At 44.0% G+C, this 20,202-nt stretch overlaps 1 protein-coding gene across 1 annotated transcript in view; it reads right to left on the minus strand.

Annotated features, from left to right (window-relative positions):
• Positions 1-20,202, minus strand: part of LOC309368763 (uncharacterized protein) — a 65,626-nt gene extending 45,424 nt beyond the window's left edge. Inside the window, exons 1-3 of the mRNA XM_081909073.1 lie at positions 20,176-20,202; positions 3,321-3,387; positions 1,152-1,371 (exon numbers count right to left, since the gene is read on the minus strand). Of these exons, the coding sequence (XP_081765199.1) occupies positions 1,152-1,371; positions 3,321-3,387; positions 20,176-20,187 (299 nt within the window). The 5' untranslated portion in view covers positions 20,188-20,202. The remainder of the gene's footprint in view (positions 1-1,151; positions 1,372-3,320; positions 3,388-20,175) is intronic.

The raw sequence follows: 20,202 nt of genomic DNA on the forward strand, positions 1-20,202 counted from the left end.
AATAACATGATGTAACAGTTCTAAAAAAATTACTGGGGGGAAACATATTATATTGGATTGTAGCTAATGCTGCCATTTCACATGCACTACAGACCTCCACTTGTGCAACAGAGCTTCCCGTTGCGGACCCTGTGGGGCAGAATTTGGGGTGCACAGGAAGAAGTCGTCCCACTGTGCACCACTTACAGAGATACTTACTTTTGCATCTTGCTCTTTTTTCCAAGAATTGTATTTTATACCCTGAAAACTATAGGTTGTTAGGTTATTAGGCTGAAGTCATGTTCAGATGGCCACCTTCACAAATCATGGCTGAAGCCACATACAAACATGATGGCTGCCTGCTAATCCCTTCTCCCATCCCTCTGCATCATGCATCTTTCCGCAGGGCCTGCAAGACAGAGCTGTTCTGCCAGGCCTTTGATTGGGGTTCAGTCTGATTCTTTTCTTTTTGTATAAGAACAAGCATTAAAGAGGCCTCCTAGCCCGCCCACAGGTCCTTTATAAGACCAGTAGTAACAGTTGGCCCTGGAGAATATTAACCACTCTTAATTTTACCCATGGACTCCCATCTGTCCAGATTTTAATTTCCTTTGAACTAATTTTACGATGTATTTTAATTAATTGATTGCCTGTTTTTATGTTCTTATGTTCTTTGTATACTGTGTTAGTTTTATGATGGTAGCTGCCCTGAGCCCGACTCCAGCCAGGGCGGGCGGGGTACAAATAAAAATTTATTATTATTATTATTACCTTCTGAGCAAAGAGCATGGATTGCATTCAGCAACAGTTCCCTGTTATCTCCAAACGGTGTGCATCAAGCTTTAAAGAAATTACAGTGACTGGAGAGAAATAAAACTTACCTCCTGTATCAATTTTACTAAACACATGGGGGGGGGAATGTAGTTGACTCCAATGCATGTTTTATTTCAAAGAAGTCGGTTTGCTAAGTAGGGTTTATACACAGCCTGCAGATTGCTTCTCACTTCAACATTACACAACTGAAGCCCCCCAAAAAAACTGTTAAGACAAAACAGGCAAAATTCTTAATTTATGTTTCCCTATCGTTGCTGAACTCACTCAAGTCAGAACTATAGAACCTAACAGCTACTTTCAATTGAGGGAAAAAAACCATGAACTTTGCAGAAACTTACTGAATGCGACACTCATAAAATCCAGAGTCTTCTATCATTGCAGGGCTAAACCAAAGCCTGTCTCCTCGTTGATGGATCCTGGAGTAGTTATCCGTAGTTATGGGTATATCACTACCGTTTATGTGCCAAGTCACAGAGTAATTGGATTGTTTGGAAGACAGCAGCGGACAGCAGATGACCCCAGGCTCCCCTGCACGCACATTGGTCGCTAAGCGTACACCTAATGAGTAAATTGCATATAATGTGTGACAAATGATGTACTTTGCTAGTGCAAACAGACACACTTGCAGTAAGCCTGAAAATTCACAACATAGCTCCCCATCATTCCACTGTGTGCCAACTCATTTGTGCCAACTTTGCCTTTCTTCCTTGCGCCTTGCAATTAGCAACGCTGCCCAAACTTACTATCTAGCTAGCACAAACTCGTCCAACTAATAGTATGAACTTGTCCCATGAATGCTCGGATGCATTATGAAACTAACAGCACTTCCGTGCCAAAAATCATTCTCCGGCTCCAATTGAATCTGAGGTGGTGCATTGTTAGGTTACCTGCATCTTCCCCTGTATTCCCCACTCCAAACCCAGCGTGGAAAATTGTCTCCTTCTATTTATCTGGCAACTGCTGCGGCAGGAAAATCTGACTGGAGGCTTTTGAGAAAGGCTCCCTTCCTCTAGCCTGGAACGTGGGAAGACTGCAAGCAACAGATAAGGCAGCCTTGCAAGGGCAGGATTGTTATTTGACCCTGTTTCATTCCCAAACAGGGACGCAGGTGGCGCTGTGGGTTAAAGCCTCAGCGCCTAGGACTTGCCGATCAAAAGGTCGGCGGATCGAATCCCTGCGGCGGGGTGCGCTCCCGCTGCTCGGTCCCAGCGCCTGCCAACCTAGCAGTTCGAAAGCACCTCCGGGTGCAAGTAGATAAATAGGGACCGCTTACCAGCGGGAAGGTAAACGGCGTTTCCGTGTGCAGCTCTGGCTCGCCAGAGCAGCGATGTCACGCTGGCCACGTGACCCGGAAGTGTCTCCGGACAGCGCTGGCCCCTGGCCTCTTAAGTGAGATGGGCGCACAACCCCAGAGTCTGTCAAGACTGGCCCATACGGGCAGGGGTACCTTTACCTTTACCTTTTACATTCCCAAACAGCCAAATCCTAATCACGTCTACTCAGGAGCAAGGTTTACTCCAACGTAGGTAGGGTTAGGATTGCAGGCACAGACAATGCCACAGGGCCCTAATGTGGAATTGGGGGTGTGTGTGGAGAAGTCAAGTTTACTGAGCCAAGAGAGGGGCGCATATATGAGTATCTGCAAATCACAGCTTGTGCGACGCAGCTCTCAGAATTTTAGAAATGCAAGCATAACACTATGCAATACACATCTGATACATTCTTAATGCAAAACTGGCAAGATTTAATTGAGAATGCAATTCAGCTTCTTAACAGAAACACAAAGAAAAGCCCAGGAAGCCAATTCCGCACCCCATTCGTTATCAAACAAAATATAATCGCTGGTGATGTAAAATACGGCAATTTAATGTAATCTTGAGTGTTGGTGCATCTGCTGCTTCTTTAAGAGTTTTGAGATGAGAGGAATTTTGCTTGAGATTTTCTAGAAGGGTTCATGAGACGTTCACCTCTGAATATTGCATTCATTGAGCAAAGTAAGCGGTACTACAGTATCAAAGTATATACAGGCAACAGCCAGTATGACGGTATATATGAAACATAAAATTAAAAGGTTTTTTGAAAAATAAATGGGTTTAAGAACAGCTCTTCCCATTTTTGTTGGGAAAAGTGCTGCATTTTGAGAAACTGCAACCCCAGTTGACTTATACATCATGGTGGGCGGAGGGAGAGATAGAAAACTGTGATGGATGTTCATCACTTGACTATAGGTTAACTAGTGATGCATGTACACACAAGTGAAGTGCTACAGACTACAGACACAGCCTTCATATTCCCTCATATGCACTGCATTCTCAGTGTAATTAAGCAAGCAGGGAGAAATAAAGTAAGAGCTATGCATCTGCAAAATAACACAAACAAACCAGGCCCTCATGGAAGCAGCACTTATATTTGTGTAACTTTGTGGAGAAACTAGATGGAAGTATGATTACATCCACCGTGGTGTAGCTAAAGCAAACAAACAAATAAGAAACATAAATTTGACTTACAAATACTGGACGAAGAATAAGCCAGACAGATCCAGCATAAGAGCTGCAACGCAGATATCATCTTCTGCTGGCAAAGGAAAGGAAAGATATTCAGGTCTTCAATAGCTTTCTAAAATTCTCTGCTACAGCCAAAATTTTCACAGTATGTATAAAGGAGGAAGGATGACATATCCGATGCTAGGACTATTGCATTTAGAAGAGAGTCAAATAAACCACAAAAATAAGTCCACAAAAATTACTAACACAGCTACACTTACCTACCAGCCATCAGTAGTGTAAAAGAAGAAACATTTCATAAAGAGCCCTATTTGATCACCTGGTGTATGAAATGAATTTGGTTTCAGATCCTGGACCCTTTGTGTGTCCTTAGACCAGTTACCATCTCTCAGTCTAATTTATATCAGAGGGTTGAAAGGATTTTTAAAAAGTGATACTCCCCACCAAGCAAACGGCTACTTGAAAGTTCATGTTAAGCTTGGCTTTTGCCATACCAATCTATATGCATTCACAAATTGAGAGATATCAGTAATTTCCCGGCTGCATCAACAGCTCAACCATTGCCACAATCATTTCCAGCAAGAAAACAGACTACTGAAACCCCATTTACAGAAACACAGGAAATTTCTTAGCTCTTTGCTGAGTGGTTTAGGTACACAGGAACCTGACCACATACTCTACAGCAGATTTTCCCAAGCTAACTCGCATCAGCCCCAGTCAGCACAGCCAAAGACTGGGGCTGCTGTGAGTTGTGATCCAACACATCTGGAGGGCACCAGGTTGAAAAACACTACCTCGGAAGAAGTACCGAAGAAGTTTCGCTCTATAGGACACACTTTTTCCCCTCCAAAAATGAAGGGGAAATGTGTGTGCATCCTATGGAGCGAATACAGGCTTTCGGTAAAGCCTGGAGAGCGAGAGGGGTCGGTGTGTACCGACCCCTCTCGCTCTCCAGGCTTCAGGCAGCTATCCACAAGCCTTCGGAGCATGGCAGGAGTTCCCACCAGGCTCAGAAGGCTTGCGGATAGCAGCAAGCTCCGGTAGCGAAGACGAGGTTGCACGCAACCTCGCCTTCGCTCCCGGACCCATTCTGCGGCTGGGGTGGGAGGAAGAGTTTGGATTTGATATCCCGCTTTATCACTACCGTAAGAAGTCTCAAAGCGGCTAACATTCTCCTTTCCCTTCCTCCCCCACAACAAACACTTTGTGAGGTGAGTGGGGCTGAGAGACTTCAGAGAAGGGTGACTAGCCCAAGGTCACCCAGCAGCTGCATGTGGAGGAGCGGAGACGCGAACCCGGTTCACCAGATTACGAGACTACCACTCTTAACCACTACACCGCCACTCCTGGACCCGTTCTGGGGGCTGGGGTTGGGGGAAGCTCGGGCTGAAGCAAAACGAAGCCAAGACAGCGAGCGGGATGCTGTCTTGGCTTCTTTGCTCTTTGGGGCTGGGGGGGAAATAATTTTTTTTCTTTATTTCCCCCCTAAAATCTAGGTGCGCCCTATGGTCCGGTGTGCCCTATAGAGCGAAAAATATGGTACTGCCACGAACAACATTCCACAGCTGATCATGACACTTCCCTGCATTAGCTCCTACCCAATATTCCACATTCAGAAGAGCTGTATGGGAGATTTCAAGTCTTTGCTTTTTCTGGGAGAAAGTGGTGATCACTGCTAAACATGCTGTATATACTTTGGGCAGTTTGGCAGTTTCTTCACGAGTTTGGCCTTCATGACCTCCAACATTTCTCCAATGAAAATAGGGACATCCAGTGCTGTTTTTCTAGAAAAAATGGTGCTGGAACTCACCACGAACACCCCCCTTGTTCTCTTAGAACAGCCATGGCACCCACCTGAGAAGTGCCAGAACTCAGTTCTGGTGAGTTCTGGCTATAAAAGCCCTGGGCATGTCCTATATCCTCCAACATTTCTCCGATGGAAATAGGGACGTCCTAAGGAAAAGGACATTTCAGGATCAAATCAGAAACCAGTATGGCATCTGTAAATCCAGGACTGTTCCTGGAAAATAGGGATACTCGGAAGACCTATTCTCCTTGGAATAAATTCTGCTAGCATTGTTTTCTTGTTGGCCAGAATCAACAAAATTAGATTTCCTGTCAAGTTTCATTCTATACAGCTGAAATCGAGAGGTCCTTCATTCTTAGAGATACTTTGGATCTGGTACAAGATGAAGATGCTGTCAAACTAGCAAGGAACAGTTAACTACGGTGCCATCAAATCAACTTAAATGGAAGTGGAAAGCCACCAACAAGGTTCAACAGGGTCACGTTCAATTTCAAGAGAGGAAAATTCCTCCAAATGGTGGAGATGCATCATAAGGAAGTTGAAAGGGAAAGTATTCAGGAGTCTTGGAAGTTATTTAAAACCACAACAACAGAAGCTCGTCTGGAGTGCACACCATGGATTAAGAAAGAAGCCCAACAGGATGTGTGGTTAGTAATGCACGTCAATAGAGCTGCAAAAGCCAAGACTCTTTTCTTTAAAAAGTGCAAGTCTCATCTAAATAAAGAGGACAAAAAAAGAGAAAATAAGCTCTCCTAAAACAAACGCAAGTTACCAGTGAGGCACATGAGAAGATATTTGAGCATATTGTTAGGGGCACAGGGGGTGGGATTTCTTCAAAATCACAAGCAGTGAGCGAGCCTGGGAGTATCAGACCATTAGAAAAACAACTTTGAAAAGGACTTTGGAGAGAAACAGAATATTTGCGTCTGATTTCTCTGCAAAGGATGTTGGATAAAAATAAGATTAAAATTATAAGGCTAAACACCACATTAAAAGCCAACCCTCGGTCTGGATAGCATCAGGAGTTCGTAAATAACAAAAAAAATGTGAAGCAGTTGGTCATCTAATGCTAAAAATGTAAAATGTCTTTAAACTCAAAATCCTCGTGGGAGGGTTGGAAGACAACCAATGTGGCACCAGTTTTTAAGAGAGGCGTGACAGAATTATAAGACTTGCAGCCTAATTTCTTTCCTAATAAAAAATGGCAGAAAGTAGGATTAAAGTTAAAATCGGTCAACTTTGGATAATGAGCTTTTGCTTACTGTGCTGTGTTACTGGGATGTTAGGTGATTGTAAGCTACCTGAAATCAAACTGCAGTGTAGTAGTATTTAGTTGTAAATAAATGAAACGTACAAATGCCCTTCACTAGTGGCCTGATGTCCATGTTCCCTGACACTTAGTACAAAATGTCAAGTGAAAAGCCACCGTTAGTATTTTGTCCTCAGCCTGCTCATGGTTAACTCCACTCAGCCTTCTTTTTGCAAAAGGGTAGTATGTTTTTCAAAGCAGGTATTCAACAAGTGCTGAAAAGTTGCCACTTTTGCTTCAGCTTACACATACACACAAACACCAGGAGTGCCACCTTGGCCCTGCGATCGTGGTGTGCCCGGTGCATGCATGGCCCTTGCATCCAGATTTGTGGGTGCCTAGCCCTTCATAGGGATTTTGTGGGTGCTCGGGCACCCAGGGCCCCAGGGAGTTGGCACTCATGAAACACACACAGTGCTCTTCCAAATGTAGCTCTACAGAGTGTGTGTGTGTGTGTGTGTGTGTGTGTGTGTGTGTGTCAATTCTTAAGGCCTAGCACCTACAAATTCAGCACTGACTCTTGAAGTTTAAATTCTGACACAACAATTTCAAACATGATTTTTTATATTAAAAAAAAAAGTTCTGGAATTCTGGAATACTCTGGAATATTTACTCTGCAGCCACTGTGTTCCAACTGCTGGTTTGGGAAGCAGCTAACAGGAGATGTTAGCAACAGTCCATATCTATGCTGTATTGGTCACTGACTTTCAGAACAGCGCTCTTGGGTTAATAGTTTGGAAGCACCAAATCCTTTCCCCCAAATTAACAAATGTCTATGTACAGAATGTGCAGCACTGCATCGAGATTGCAGCCACCAGGCTCAGCTCCCTTCCACACAAATTGCCTTAAACCTTACCCAGATTAGCTACAATGGTTGAATATCACATGTAAGTGGCACCTCTGCACACAGAATCCAGCGTGCCCAGGCTGAATAATACAGCCACATTACCTGGCACAGAGTCACGTGAGGACCTAACCCATCCTAAGTTGACATTCCTCCTTACATCCAACACGTGCAGACAAACCACAGCCCAGGCTGGATAGACACAATCCAACTGCAAACTTTACAAAGGAGTTACAAGAAATTATAGCCTTGCTCTTAGCCTTGGAACTTAATTTAGCTATTTCTGTTGTTTATTCCGTCAGCAGTTGATTTATTAATGCCTGGAAAGAGATAGCCAGCATTCCACAAAACACACACAGTGCTCTATGCTAAGTAAACCAAAAGCAGACGTTCTTATTTTAGAAAGGTGATGCTTAAAAGCAAACTAGGACCCCCCCCATACAAACCAGTGAGTCACTGGTTTGTTTTTAATTTTTAAGCCTTTATTAACATTATTAGCAGGTCACTTGCGACATAAAAGTGAAGAGCAATAAACCACTGAAAACTTAGAGCTTGCAATTCAATTCTGGATAACTGAATCTTAGAATTGGAAGTAAGAACATTCATTACAGGAATGCAACTCACAATAGACCCCCATACTACTTTCAACTTTCACCTTTTTACCCTGGCCTTTGTCTCTCCAAATATATATCCTGATTGCAATTTGTCTTAACAGATTTTTTTAAAAAAATACTGTTGTAACCTGGAACCTTATAGTAGTTAAGGACAAATGAGAAATCCAATAAAAATCATTCTGCTTCTGATAATCATTGGTTTAGCAACTAGAACTTCAGAATGTCCAACACACAATGTTGGTCACCTTCACAATCTATGCAGGCCACATTCAAGAGAAAGGCAAGCCATAGGTCCAACTGGTTCACCTCCAGATGTAGGAGTGGTCAAAAGCAAGGCAAGAGTAAGTTAACAGGGAAAGTTCACTCAGCACCTCATAGTTACCATCACCCAGAAAATATGCAACAAAGTCAACAATGTCCCATTTACACATTGCACCAAAATAGCAAACAAGAACTTTAACTCTGTGAGAGACATGAAGGAACAAAAGAAGCCAAGATTCACTGGATTTATATAACTAAAAACACTTAACACCGGGACCAGAGGAAATGTAATGGCATGCTTGGATTTTCAATCACTTATGAATTTTAAATGTATTGCCAATGCATCACCCATGAATCACTTAATAGTTCCGAGCGAAGACTTAACATACTAGCCGTCAAGGACAAGAATCACTTGGTTCTTGTTTGGGGAAGGGTGGATTTAAATTGCCCACACCTACCAAGTTGTCATACTCAGAACAGACCCACTGAAATCAATGAATTTATGTTAAGTTGTCGATTGCATCAGATGTGCTAAACTTTTGGCCCTCCAGATGTTGCTGAGGTACAACTCCCAACATCCCAGGCCATTGGCCACTCTTGCCGGGACTGATGGGAGTTGTGATTCAGCAACATCTGGAAGGCAATTAGTTTCCAGCACATGACTTAGACGTATACAACCCCATGACTGGTATTCAAGTGATTTTAACTTGGAGTAGACCCATGGAAATTAATGGACCTTGGTCTTGTGCATTAATTTCAATGAGTCTACTCTGAGTTGGTTGAATACCATCCTATGTTTTTAACTCTATGTGAAGCTGCCTCCCTCCCCAAATTTCTGGACCAAACCTATTGAGTCAGGGCATTTGGAATAGGTATGGTATGGACAGAAACAAGTTATACATCATATACCAAATACTGCCATTTCCAAAGACAGGCCTTGCATTGGGGGAGATCAGTTAGAATTCATAAATCTAGGAGAATTAAATATGCCATTTGGAGATGGGTTGTTGCCAACGGAGTGGAATTTAAAAACTGAGATTTTTGGTGCTTTCCCTCTCTCTGAAAATCATAGGGACTAGCAGCTTGTTAAAGCGATCCCTTGATTCTGTAGAAGGTGCTCCTTTGAAAAGGAGGTATCTTGCCTGCTGTCCTTTTGCCCACTTTAGTAAAAAGTCTGAAAAACCCTCAACGAGGTAAAAAACCGTAGTTTGTTCAAGGTAGAAAACTCGAGAGGATATTAACAGGTCCCAGTCGGAAGCCAAATTAGGTTTCTAACCTGTTTGGATCCTGCGTGTTTCTAAATCCACTCAGGTCAACTTCATAAAGGGCCTCTGAAGCCCATTTCAGAAAAGTGTCCGTCAAGGCAGGCTGCTGAAAAAAGGGAAACAGCTCTCAAGACTGACAGCAACCTGCCTAAACGAGACACCTCTGCAGAGGGATGCCCAGTTGGCTTCTGTCTGTCTGTCTGTCTGTCTGTCTGTCTGTCTGTCTGTCTGTCTGTCTGGGCTCCTCAGAAACGATTGCAGCTGAAGCTCCCTTTCCCTTTCTCCACCTGCTGATTTGCCCCCCTCAAAGGCGCCAGGAAAGGCAACGGCGAAGCCCGCGGCGGAGGCGAGAGGAACCCCGCGTCTCTTGCAAGAACCTGCTGCCCCCTCCCGCCCCAGGCCAGCCTGTCCTCGCGGGCAAGCAGAGGCCGCGCTGCCGGGTCCAAAGCGTGACTCACCCGGTGCCAGGAACTCGCCTAAACTCTTTCCCCACACAGCGCGCTCCCCTTGTGCTCGAGAAAGAGCCGCGCAAGACGGCTGCGCCTAATCCTCACACAGAGGCGAGGCGGCGGCGGCGGCAAGCTGTCTCCCCTCGCGGACCCTCAACCCCTCAGCAGCCGACCCAGACCCGCGCGCCCTGCGCCCAGCGCCCAGCGCCTTCTCCTCACCTGGACTCGCCCGGCCGGCAGCTTCGCCACGACTCGCCTCAGGCACCGAGGGCCGAGGGGAGCTCCGCCCCTGCCCGTTAAGGCGAAGCCCGCCCCTTGGCGGCCCTGGACGCTTGGGCGGGACGGAGGAGGCGGTGGGTCGTCGCTGCCAGGAGCGCCGGGGCTGCTCTGAATCACCCAGGCGCGGAAGAATGGACTCGGATCCTGGCTCAGGGAACAAGCCGAGACTCGCGAGCTTGATCCTCACCTGCCCGGCTCCTCAGAAATCAGCCCTAGGGACTGAGCGAGGATAAGAATAAAAATTACTTGCTGTTGTTGTTTAGTCGTTTAGTCGTGTCCGACTCTTCGTGACCCCATGGACCAGAGCACGCCAGGCACTCCTGTCTTCCACTGCCTCCCGCAGTTTGGTCAAACTCATGCTGGTAGCTTCCAGAACACTGTCCAACCATCTCGTCCTCTGTCGTCCCCTTCTTGTGCCCTCCATCTTTCCCAACATCAGGGTCTTTTCCTTGAGGTGGCCAAAGTATTGGAGTCTCAGCTTCATGTTCTGTCCTTCCAGTGAGCACTCAGGGCTGATTTCCTTCAGAATGGAGAGGTTTGATCTTCTTGCAGTCCATGGGACTCTCAAGAGTCTTCTCCAGCACCATAATTCAAAAGCATCAATTCTTCGGCAATCAGCCTTCTTTATGGTCCAGCTCTCACTTCCATACATCACTATTAATTCCATACATCACTAAAAATTACTATTATGTATTAAATTTGTGGACCGCCTTTCGTCTGTACCCCTCCGGGTGGCTCACAACATCAACATGACAGTATGAAAAACACAATAAAAATAAGAACAAAAACAAACCAACAAACCACAAAATGCATAATAAAATTAAGAATTAAAGGAAACCAATAACCTCCCCCTCCAACAACAAAAACTGGGTTAGAGCATTGTGCTGATAACCCCAAGGATGCAGGTTTGATCCGCCATATGGGGCAGCTGCATATTCCTGCATTGCAGAAGGTTGGCGTAGATGATCCACAGGGTCCCTTCCAAGTCTACGATTCTATATTTCACATGTCCGTCTGCCCAAGGCCCAAGTGGAAGAAAAACCTTTTCACCTGCCGCCTAAAGGGGTATAACCTCCCTGGGGAGAGCATAGCTACAAACCCATTCTGAAGACTCCTTTAACTAGATGGCACTTCTAATAAAACTGGCACCATTCAAAGTGCTGGGTTTGACCTATAAGGTCTTTTGTAGCTCAGGACCCCAATTCTCCAAGGACTGCCTCTCCCCATGTGAACCCATCTGGAAACTGCAGTCATCATCTGAGGACCCTTCTTTGAGCAGGAGGTCTGGAGGATAGCAACAAGAGAAGGAGCCTTTTCAGTGGTGGCTCCCTGTTTATAGAATAAGTCTCCGTTGGTACCCGTGCTTTTTTTCCTGGGGGTACTCAAGGGTACACAGTACCAGCACCTCCCCCCAATATTAAAAGTGTGGCACTTACTGCAAAAACTTCATAGTGAATACCGGCACCTTCTTTTTTAAAAAAAGCACTGCTTGGTGCCATAATTACGTATCTTCTAGGGAAGATCATTCGTCCATTCCATGAGGCTTTGGCTTTAGTTATAGCCTTTTGTGGGGTTGGGCTGTTTCGATCTACCTTTTTAAAAAATAGAATTGTCTTTCAGATTCTTTTTTTAAGTGCTGGTTTCCATGTATGTATGTGCTTGGTTTTTGCTTAAAATATTATAAGTCGCTTTGAGCTGCCATGCAAAAAAGCAACTAATTATTATTTTTAATAATAATACATGCAAACAAATTGGGCCCTTAGCAAGCCCCCTTTTCTTGGCTGAAGCAGGAAAAACGATCACGACCAGACTGTACTGTTAGTTGTATTTTTTTATTTGTGTCACCTAACAAGGACGCAGGTGGCGCTGTGGGTTAAACCACAGAGCCTAGGACTTGCCAATCAGAAGGTCGGCAGTTCGAATCCCCACGACGGGGTGAGCTCCCGTTGATCGGTCCCTGCTCCTGCCAACCTAGCAGTTCGAAAGCACGTCAAAGTGCAAGTAGATAAATAGGTACTGCTCCATCGGGAAGGTAAATGGCGTTTCCGTGCACTGCTCTGGTTTGCCAGAAGTGGCTTAGTCATGCTGGCCACATGACCCGGAAGCTGTACGCCGGCTCCCTCGGCCAATAAAGCGAGATGAGCGCTGCAACCCCAGTCAGCCACGACTGGACCTAATGGTCAGGGGTCCCTTTACCTTTACCTAACCAGGGTTGGCCTTAGGGGTGGGTGAACTAGGCGGTTGCCAGGGTTGTGGGTCTGAGGGGGCACCATGTTGAACTGGGAGGCTGTGTTTGTATTTATCCTAGGGACAGCCCTGCATGTACTTCTCAAGTACTCCCAGCTACATGCGAACAAGTAGTTCTCACCAAAAAATAAAGCGAACAGGCAAAGCACCATGCTAAAATGTGACACTAGCATTTTACAATCTATACACACTTTATGGGAATCAGTGGGTGTTATTCCTAAGTAAATATGCATAATGGGAACAGCTGTACAGTTTGTCCTTTGACCCTTTTTTGGAGGCTTGGACACATTTACCCTGTGAAGTAATAAATAAGCAAAATGAGAGGTTATAATATGGGAGCCTGAGCTAAAAGTCTTGTATCCTTTATTCCCCCACGCTTTTCTGAAACTGGATACTCACTCAAAATCTGGTTAAATTGATATAATATGCTTCAGTTTACAGCGGCAGGAATCAGCACCATAGAATGTGCTAAATGCCTTTCTCATCCAGATTGAGCAATGGAATGCAGTTGTTGCCACACTGGTGGTTTCTAAGTTAACAAAATGAAGTTTTCAGCAAGAGCTTGAACTTTTCCCTAGCATGGTACAGGATTAACAAAGTGTTCAGCAGGGTTCCAGGAAAACACTACATTTGTTTTAAGAAGAACGTGGAGAATAATAATATTTGCTGAACACTTGAGAGAACTGTGTTTCGTTGCCACAGGCATCCCGGTTTATTTAACTGCTATGTAACAGCCTGGTTTGGGACAGTCAGTTTGTATAGAATATACAATGTAGAGCTTAATGAATGCTATGAGGGGTTTTTTCTTTCAGACTGAAGTACCACCCAAGATCCTATGTGCTTGGCATCATCACTGGGAATCGTTCAGTATGATGCTATGATAAATATTTTTTCCAGAGGGGAATCCACAAGCAGCTAAAAGCAGGGGCAGATCTACACTCATGGTTTTTAACATTAAGGAAAGGTTAAGGAATGGTTTTGATAGTGTAGATCGCGGTAGTCAACCTTTTTATACTTATCGCCCACTAATGCAACTTTCTTGATGGTAAAATTTCCTTACCACCCACCAGTGCTGCAATAACATGTGCCGTAGAACCCCCTACCGCCCACCTGGAATACTAAAACGCCCACTAGTGGGCAGTAGGGACCAGGTTGACTACCCCTGGTATAGATGGACACATGACGTCCTATTTTTTACATTCATAATGCATTATTACCTTGTCTTTATATCACTTAATTTTTAATCATTTTATGCTGCCATATAGGTGAAACACTGCTCATATGTCCCTATGTAGTGTTTTGCCTTTTTTTTTTTTTTACTGCATTCAAACTCTGATCCCTCCTCCAACGGTATTCAAGGGACAGTGTTCAGTTTCTCCTCGGGTTTTTTTGCTTCTTCCATCCTAGCAGGGAAATAAACAGCGTTTTGGAAAATGGTGTGGCTGGGTATTACTTAGACTTAACCCCCCACACAAGCCAAAGTAATTAACAGGTATGCCCTGTTGTTTAGAACAACATATCTACGGTAAATCTTTCTAACAGGGGAAAGTAATGTTAAACAGGTCAGTGTAGATCCAGCCCAGGTGAGTTTCACCGATCAACGTACTGAAACCAGTTGAATTGCAAGTTTACAGGTTAACTCTCAGCTAGTCTGCCATCTAGGCATCTCCACCTAAAGAAGGATAAGCCCTCTAGAGCAAGGGTAGCAGCTGTTGCACCCTCCAGATATTGTTGGACTTGGACTATGACTCCCATCAGCATGGCTGGTGGTGAGGGATGCTTCAGGTGGTAGTTCAGCAATATCTTGTTATCTGTCTCTGCTCTACATAGTCTAGACCAGGGATGGCCAACTCCCAAGCGACTGCGACCTACTTACAGAGTTAAAAAAAGTGGCAGTGATCTACCCCTTTTGGGGGGGTTCAGGTCAAAGTTGTTGAGCTTTTTGGGGAGGAGGAAGGCCCATTTTTAGGCATTCAGATCAAAGTTGTTGTTGAGCTTTTTTAGGGAAAAGGAAAGCCCCGTTTTGGGGGGGTTCAGGGCAAAAAAGTGAGCTCTTTTTAGGGGAGCCAAAGTTGTTGAGCTTCTTTGGGGGAAGCCAGTGATCTACCACAGACGTCCAGTGATCTACCTGTTGGACGTCCCTGGTCTAGACGTTACTGGACTAGCCAATTAATTACTTTGTCCCAATCCACCTCCCTGCTCAGTTGTACAAGGACTACAGAGGAGGAAGCAGGCAGCCAGGGCTGGTTTTAAGTAAGAATGCAGGCTGGTGGTCTCAGAGGAATCAACACTGAGGTTAGTAGAACAATATCCCAGTTGCCCTAATGGGCCAGCCACCACAGGAATTGTATACCTGAAATCCTGGAAAGTCACACTGGGGAAGCCGAGCTAAGTGCTATTTTGTTAATTGGAAAGGCGGCCTGTCAGTTGTTCAGGCACACACAGTGGAAATTGTGGTAACATTACTAGACTTCAAAGTATCTAGCTGCGCTGCATCACTTGGCTTGATTCCACAGCAAGAATGATAAACAGATGATTAAAAAAATGATTCCAGGAAATCAAGATTTGGCACAGACTGAACATAGCATATTAAAAAGTAATTTCACAATGCCCTTAATTTGTCCATAGCATTATTTAAAAGGTTGTGTGATAGCTAGTCATGTCCCAGATGTTTTTCTTGTGACCTTTATTCACTGAAGTAGAAATAGACATATGGTTTTCTTTCAAACATACTATAAACTACCAGTCCTACGCAGTTTCCTCACTGGCTTCTAGATTAATTTTATGCAGCTCTTGGGTCAGCACCCAGGACAGTGTACTGTCCATCAAGGGCTTTTTTTACTTCCTTTCTGTTCAATTCTGGCTCAAGCCCCCACGCAGGAAAAATTGGGGTGCCATTTTGGATGACAAGGTAGCGCGCTCTCTCTCTCTCTCTCTCTCTCTCTCTCTCTCTCTCTCTCTCTCTCTCTCTTCCAAACAACCTTATTTATTCAAATTCACAAATTATAGCAGCAAGAGTAACATAGTAATATATTTAGTAGAGCACAGAGACTATGGGAGGAGCACAACCAGGAGACAGTCTTGCTTCCCTTTCCACATGGTAGGAACAGTTGCAGCCATGGGGAGCCAATCAACTGCCAGGTGCCCACACCCACCTTTCTTCAGCCTCAGCATCACACAGAAATGTTGGAGCAGAGAGGGCAGATAATAAACTTGAATGCATTTCCAGTCACTATGGGCAGACAGACATCCCATGTGGGGTAGTTTCACAGCAGCCTTTTCATCTGGTATGGACAAAATTTGCAGACTGATTTGTGCCACAGAATCAAAACAATGTCCTTCCCAAAGAAGAGAAGAATTTGGATTTGATATCCCTAAGGAGTCTCAAAGCGGCTAACATTCTCCTTTCCCTTCCTCCCCCACAACAAACACTCTGTGAGGTGAGTGGGGCTGAGAGACTTCAAATAAGTGTGACTGGCCCAAGGTCACCCAGCAGCTACATGTGGAGGAGCAGGGAAGCGAACCCGGTTCACCAGATTATGATTCCACTGCTCTTAACCACTACACCACACTGCCTCAAGTGCATTCCTATGATTTTCATCAAGTATATTCCCGTTCCCCTGACCCCAAGTGCTGCTTTGCTGCCTGTTTTCCAGCCTTCCAGCACGTAAGTAGAACTACCGTCTCAACCAGCAAAGAGAAGTGGGCAGTGGGATGGTTAGTGGCTCTGGAGCCAACTCCTAGGAGCTGAGATCCTTTCGGGCCCTCCAATAAAAATTTTGAGACACCCCCCTCCCCCAAGCTAATGGGCATTGCCATTCAAATGGTGTGTGTGCTTACCTGCCCCTGCATATTTTTATTCAAGGTGGTACCCCTGTTTGGTGGCAGCCTATAACTCTGCCTTCCTGCGTTATTCTTCATGGTGCTACTTCTGGACTTTCAGTAGCCTCATCAGTTTCACTTTCGGTTTTGCTTTGTTTTTTAATGTAGTATTAGCGTTAGCACCATCACTAAAAACACACACGTTTGAACAAAGTTTTTTGAGGAGAAACCCCTGTCTTCAGAACAGATGCAGTAATATACAGTAGTACCTCGGGTTAAGAACTTAATTCATTCTGGAGGTCCATTCTTAACCTGAAACTGTTCTTAACCTGAGGTACCACTTTAGTTAATGGGGCTGCTGCTGCTGCTACCGTGCCGCCGCCGTGTGATTTCTGTTCTCATCCTGAAGTAAAGTTCTCATCCTGAAGTAAAGTAAACCTGAGGTAATATTTCTGGGTTAGCAGAGTCTGTAACCTGAAGCGTCTGTAACCCAAGGTACCGCTGTATCCTTAAATCTTCTCATTGGGGGACCCTCCCTCCAAAATTAAAACTGCCAGATGCTTCCTGAGAGCAAAGCATGCCACTCTGAAGGAAGGGTCTGGCAGCAGCTCCTTAAATTTGCCTGATAGGCCTTTTTCTCGCTGCTGCCACCATAGATGCCAACACAGGCATTTGACAGGCTATTCCTGAGCCAAAATGACTATCAACCCCACTCATGATTTATAACTCTAGTAAGAGTTCCAGGTGACAGGGATTAGGATGGAGCAGACAGCATATGAGATCATTTGGTAAGTTTCTGCAGTAGTTAGGAAAAATAGAGCCCAACTCTAGCAGACTCCATGGGTGAACCAATTTTTTGGGGGTGGGGTGGGGAGGATGCTTCCAGGTAAAACAAAAACTGTTTCCCCACCTTTATTTATAGTGATTATATCATGCATAATTGCCACAGAGCAGGACCTTCCCTAAGATTCCATCCCAAACATTTAATGTTCAAAGCTTTTCAACAAGGATCTGCAAACGTGTTCAGAGCTAGACTAAATTCCAGTTCCTTCCATGTGCTGTTTTGTTTGTTTCACAGCCTCCAACATTTCTCTGGTGAAAATAGGGACATCATGGCAGTGTTATAGGTGAAGCATTCAAGCAATATATTAGTTTGAAGTCAGTGATTCATCTGCTTTTTTCAGTTCAATATATTTTTTAAAATCACCTTATGAGGCTCTACATGGAGGTTTTCCATGAAAAGGGACCCATCATGTTTTAGTTTCATGTGCCCCCCAAACAAATATATTTTTCAGGTTCTCCGGGCATGTTAGTAGTATGAGAACATAGCTCCTTCTCGATCACTACATGAATATTTGCATTATTTTTTCTCAATTTCATAATTAATTCTCTTTTTTTAATGAATTGTGAGAAGGAATGTATATTGGAAGAGTGGTGTCTTTAGATGTATGCATGCTGTGTGCTCGTTCAAAGTGGGCACCTATTATTTCAAATCCCAGTATATCTGTCATCAACCATGTTAACTTGCATGAAAGCCAAAATCTCCCAGTCTTCTGTGCCTTCCAAAATCCACAAAAATGAACATTTCTTCATCTGATGAAAAGCTGCATTGCCTCCAGATTTTTCTTAATCAATTTGCTTTCTCAACACAGTAATAATAATTGCTCTGAGTTCTGAAGTCCCATGTCTAGAGTTTCAGAGGTCGATGTTGCAATGTGACCAAGATGCATGCCAAACACAGCCATCTTGGCTCCTAGAGGTTTTAACATTGTGCTCCAGCTCTCCATGAGCTCGTGCTTAAAAATGAGCAATTGAGCCCCTAATTCTTTCCTGAAGCCAGAGCCATCTAGCTTGGCTTGGGTCTGAGTTTGCCAGGCAAACCTTTGTGTTTCAGGAGACTTCTTGTCTGGCTGCAATTCGCAATTCTGGCCTAGGCCCATCTTTTCCAGAGGATGGAAATAATCACTAAGAGCACCATCTTTATTTTTGGCAATGCCTGGTAACGTTCCCTTCACACCTACCAAGTAATTAGAAGTGAATCAGGAGTTGTTTTTGCTGTGAAACAAATGTTTTTGCAGGAGGAAGGCAGAGCCAAGCAAATACACAGCTTGTAGCTTCACTGAGGCCTCCCCCTGTTAATAACTGTTTTAAACAAAGTATAAACTACTCTGTTTGAAATAGTCTGTATCTGAAGTATTGTTCAAGAAACATTATAACTAAGTAGTCAAGGATAATGAAAATGGTATTGCAGATGACCAATACTTCTCTTCTACTCCCCACCAAAATTAAATAAAGGTAGACTCAGAAATGGGACGTGGGTGGCGCTGTGGGTTAAACCACAGAGCCTAGGACTTGCCAATCAGAAGGTCGGCAGTTCCAATCCCCGCGACGGGATGAGCTCCCGTTGCTCAGTCTCTGCTCCTGCCAACCTAGAAGTTCGAAAGCACACCAAAGTGCAAGTAGATAAATAGGTACCGCTCCGGCGGGAAGGTAAACAACGTTTCCATGGTTCACCAGAAGCGGCTTAGTCATACTGGCCACATGACCCGGAAGCTGTATGCCAGCTCCCTCGGCCAATAAAGCGAGATGAGTGCCTCAAAACCAGAGTCAGCCATGACTGGACCTAATGGTCAGTCATTCTTTAGACTCAGAAATCTCAGCATAAGAAGATGAGAAGAGCCTGCTGTATCTGGTAAGTGGCCCATCTAGTATAGCATCCACTTCTCATATCAGCCAACCAGGTGCCTAAGGAAACAGAAGGCTAAGCACAACATCACTTGCAATTCCCAGGAACTGGCATTTGAAGGCGTATCAACTCCAACAGTAGTGGTAGAACCTAGCCTTTGTGGCAATTGCAGATATTAAAGTATTGTGCATCTTGAAGCAACTGGGTGCATAAAAACGAACTCATTTTGGAATAAAACATTATCCAGACCCATCAGATATTATTCAAAACCTTCCTTGCATGACTTTCTTCAAAACAGAACAAAACCCAATAAATGTTACATCCAAACAGTTTCACAATATCTTGTCCAAACACATGCTCAGCGTCTTATAAAAAATAAAATCGCTTATAATTAGAGCTGACAAACCTAGCTTCTCTCACACAGGCTCCATTAGCCTGCCTGCATTCCAGCCACAAAGGCTATGCAGTTCCTGGAGAGGCACCTTACTCCCACACTGGCTGAGAACAAAAGACAACAGCTACCACCCTTCCAAGATGGCGAATTTGCAACTCAGTAGCCTCCCATGTGATCTAAAGTTAAATATCTCATCAGAATTAGCAGAAAACAATAACAGTTATCAACCTATATAGAAGTTCAGTGAGCTTAATATAGAAAACCCCCATGTTAAAGCCTTCAGTAACACACAATCAGACACTCTCCATTTCAGTGTCAATTAAACAATTATACTTAACACTGGCTAGTAGCCATTTTTAGCCTTTTTCTCCATAAATGTCTCTAAAAAAAATTTCTATGCCACTTTATATTTTTAAGAAAAAATTCAAAACGGTTTACAGCATATTAAATCAATAAAACATAAATAAAACAATCTGAAGAAAGTCAGATATAGAGTACATAGTCAAAGCAGCATAACAGAAAACTAGAATATTATCTTAAAGATTTTAAAATAAAACATTACAAAGGAGGTCAACTACAGAATATGTATTTAACATAGTAGGACTGGGTGAATCTGGTTGAGTCTAATTCTCTTTCAAAGCCATCTAATCATCTAAGCAATACTTCAAAGATAGTATTGAATCAATAGCAAGATGAGTTCTAGCTTGAGACAACATTTTATTAGATAGGGTTTGTTCTGTGTAAATGTATTAAGACTTTAGACTAAAGAAAGCATTCTGGAAGAAGAAGAAGAAGAAGAAGAAGAAGAAGAAGAAGAAGAAGAAGAAGAAGAAGAAGAAGAAGAAGAAGAAGAAGAAGAAGAAGAAGAAGAAGATATTTACCTTTAGTTGCATTTCTTTATTTGCAAA

The sequence above is a fragment of the Podarcis melisellensis genome (assembly GCF_964234715.1).
Source record: "Podarcis melisellensis genome assembly, chromosome: 4".
Classification (NCBI taxonomy): domain Eukaryota; kingdom Metazoa; phylum Chordata; class Lepidosauria; order Squamata; family Lacertidae; genus Podarcis; species Podarcis melisellensis.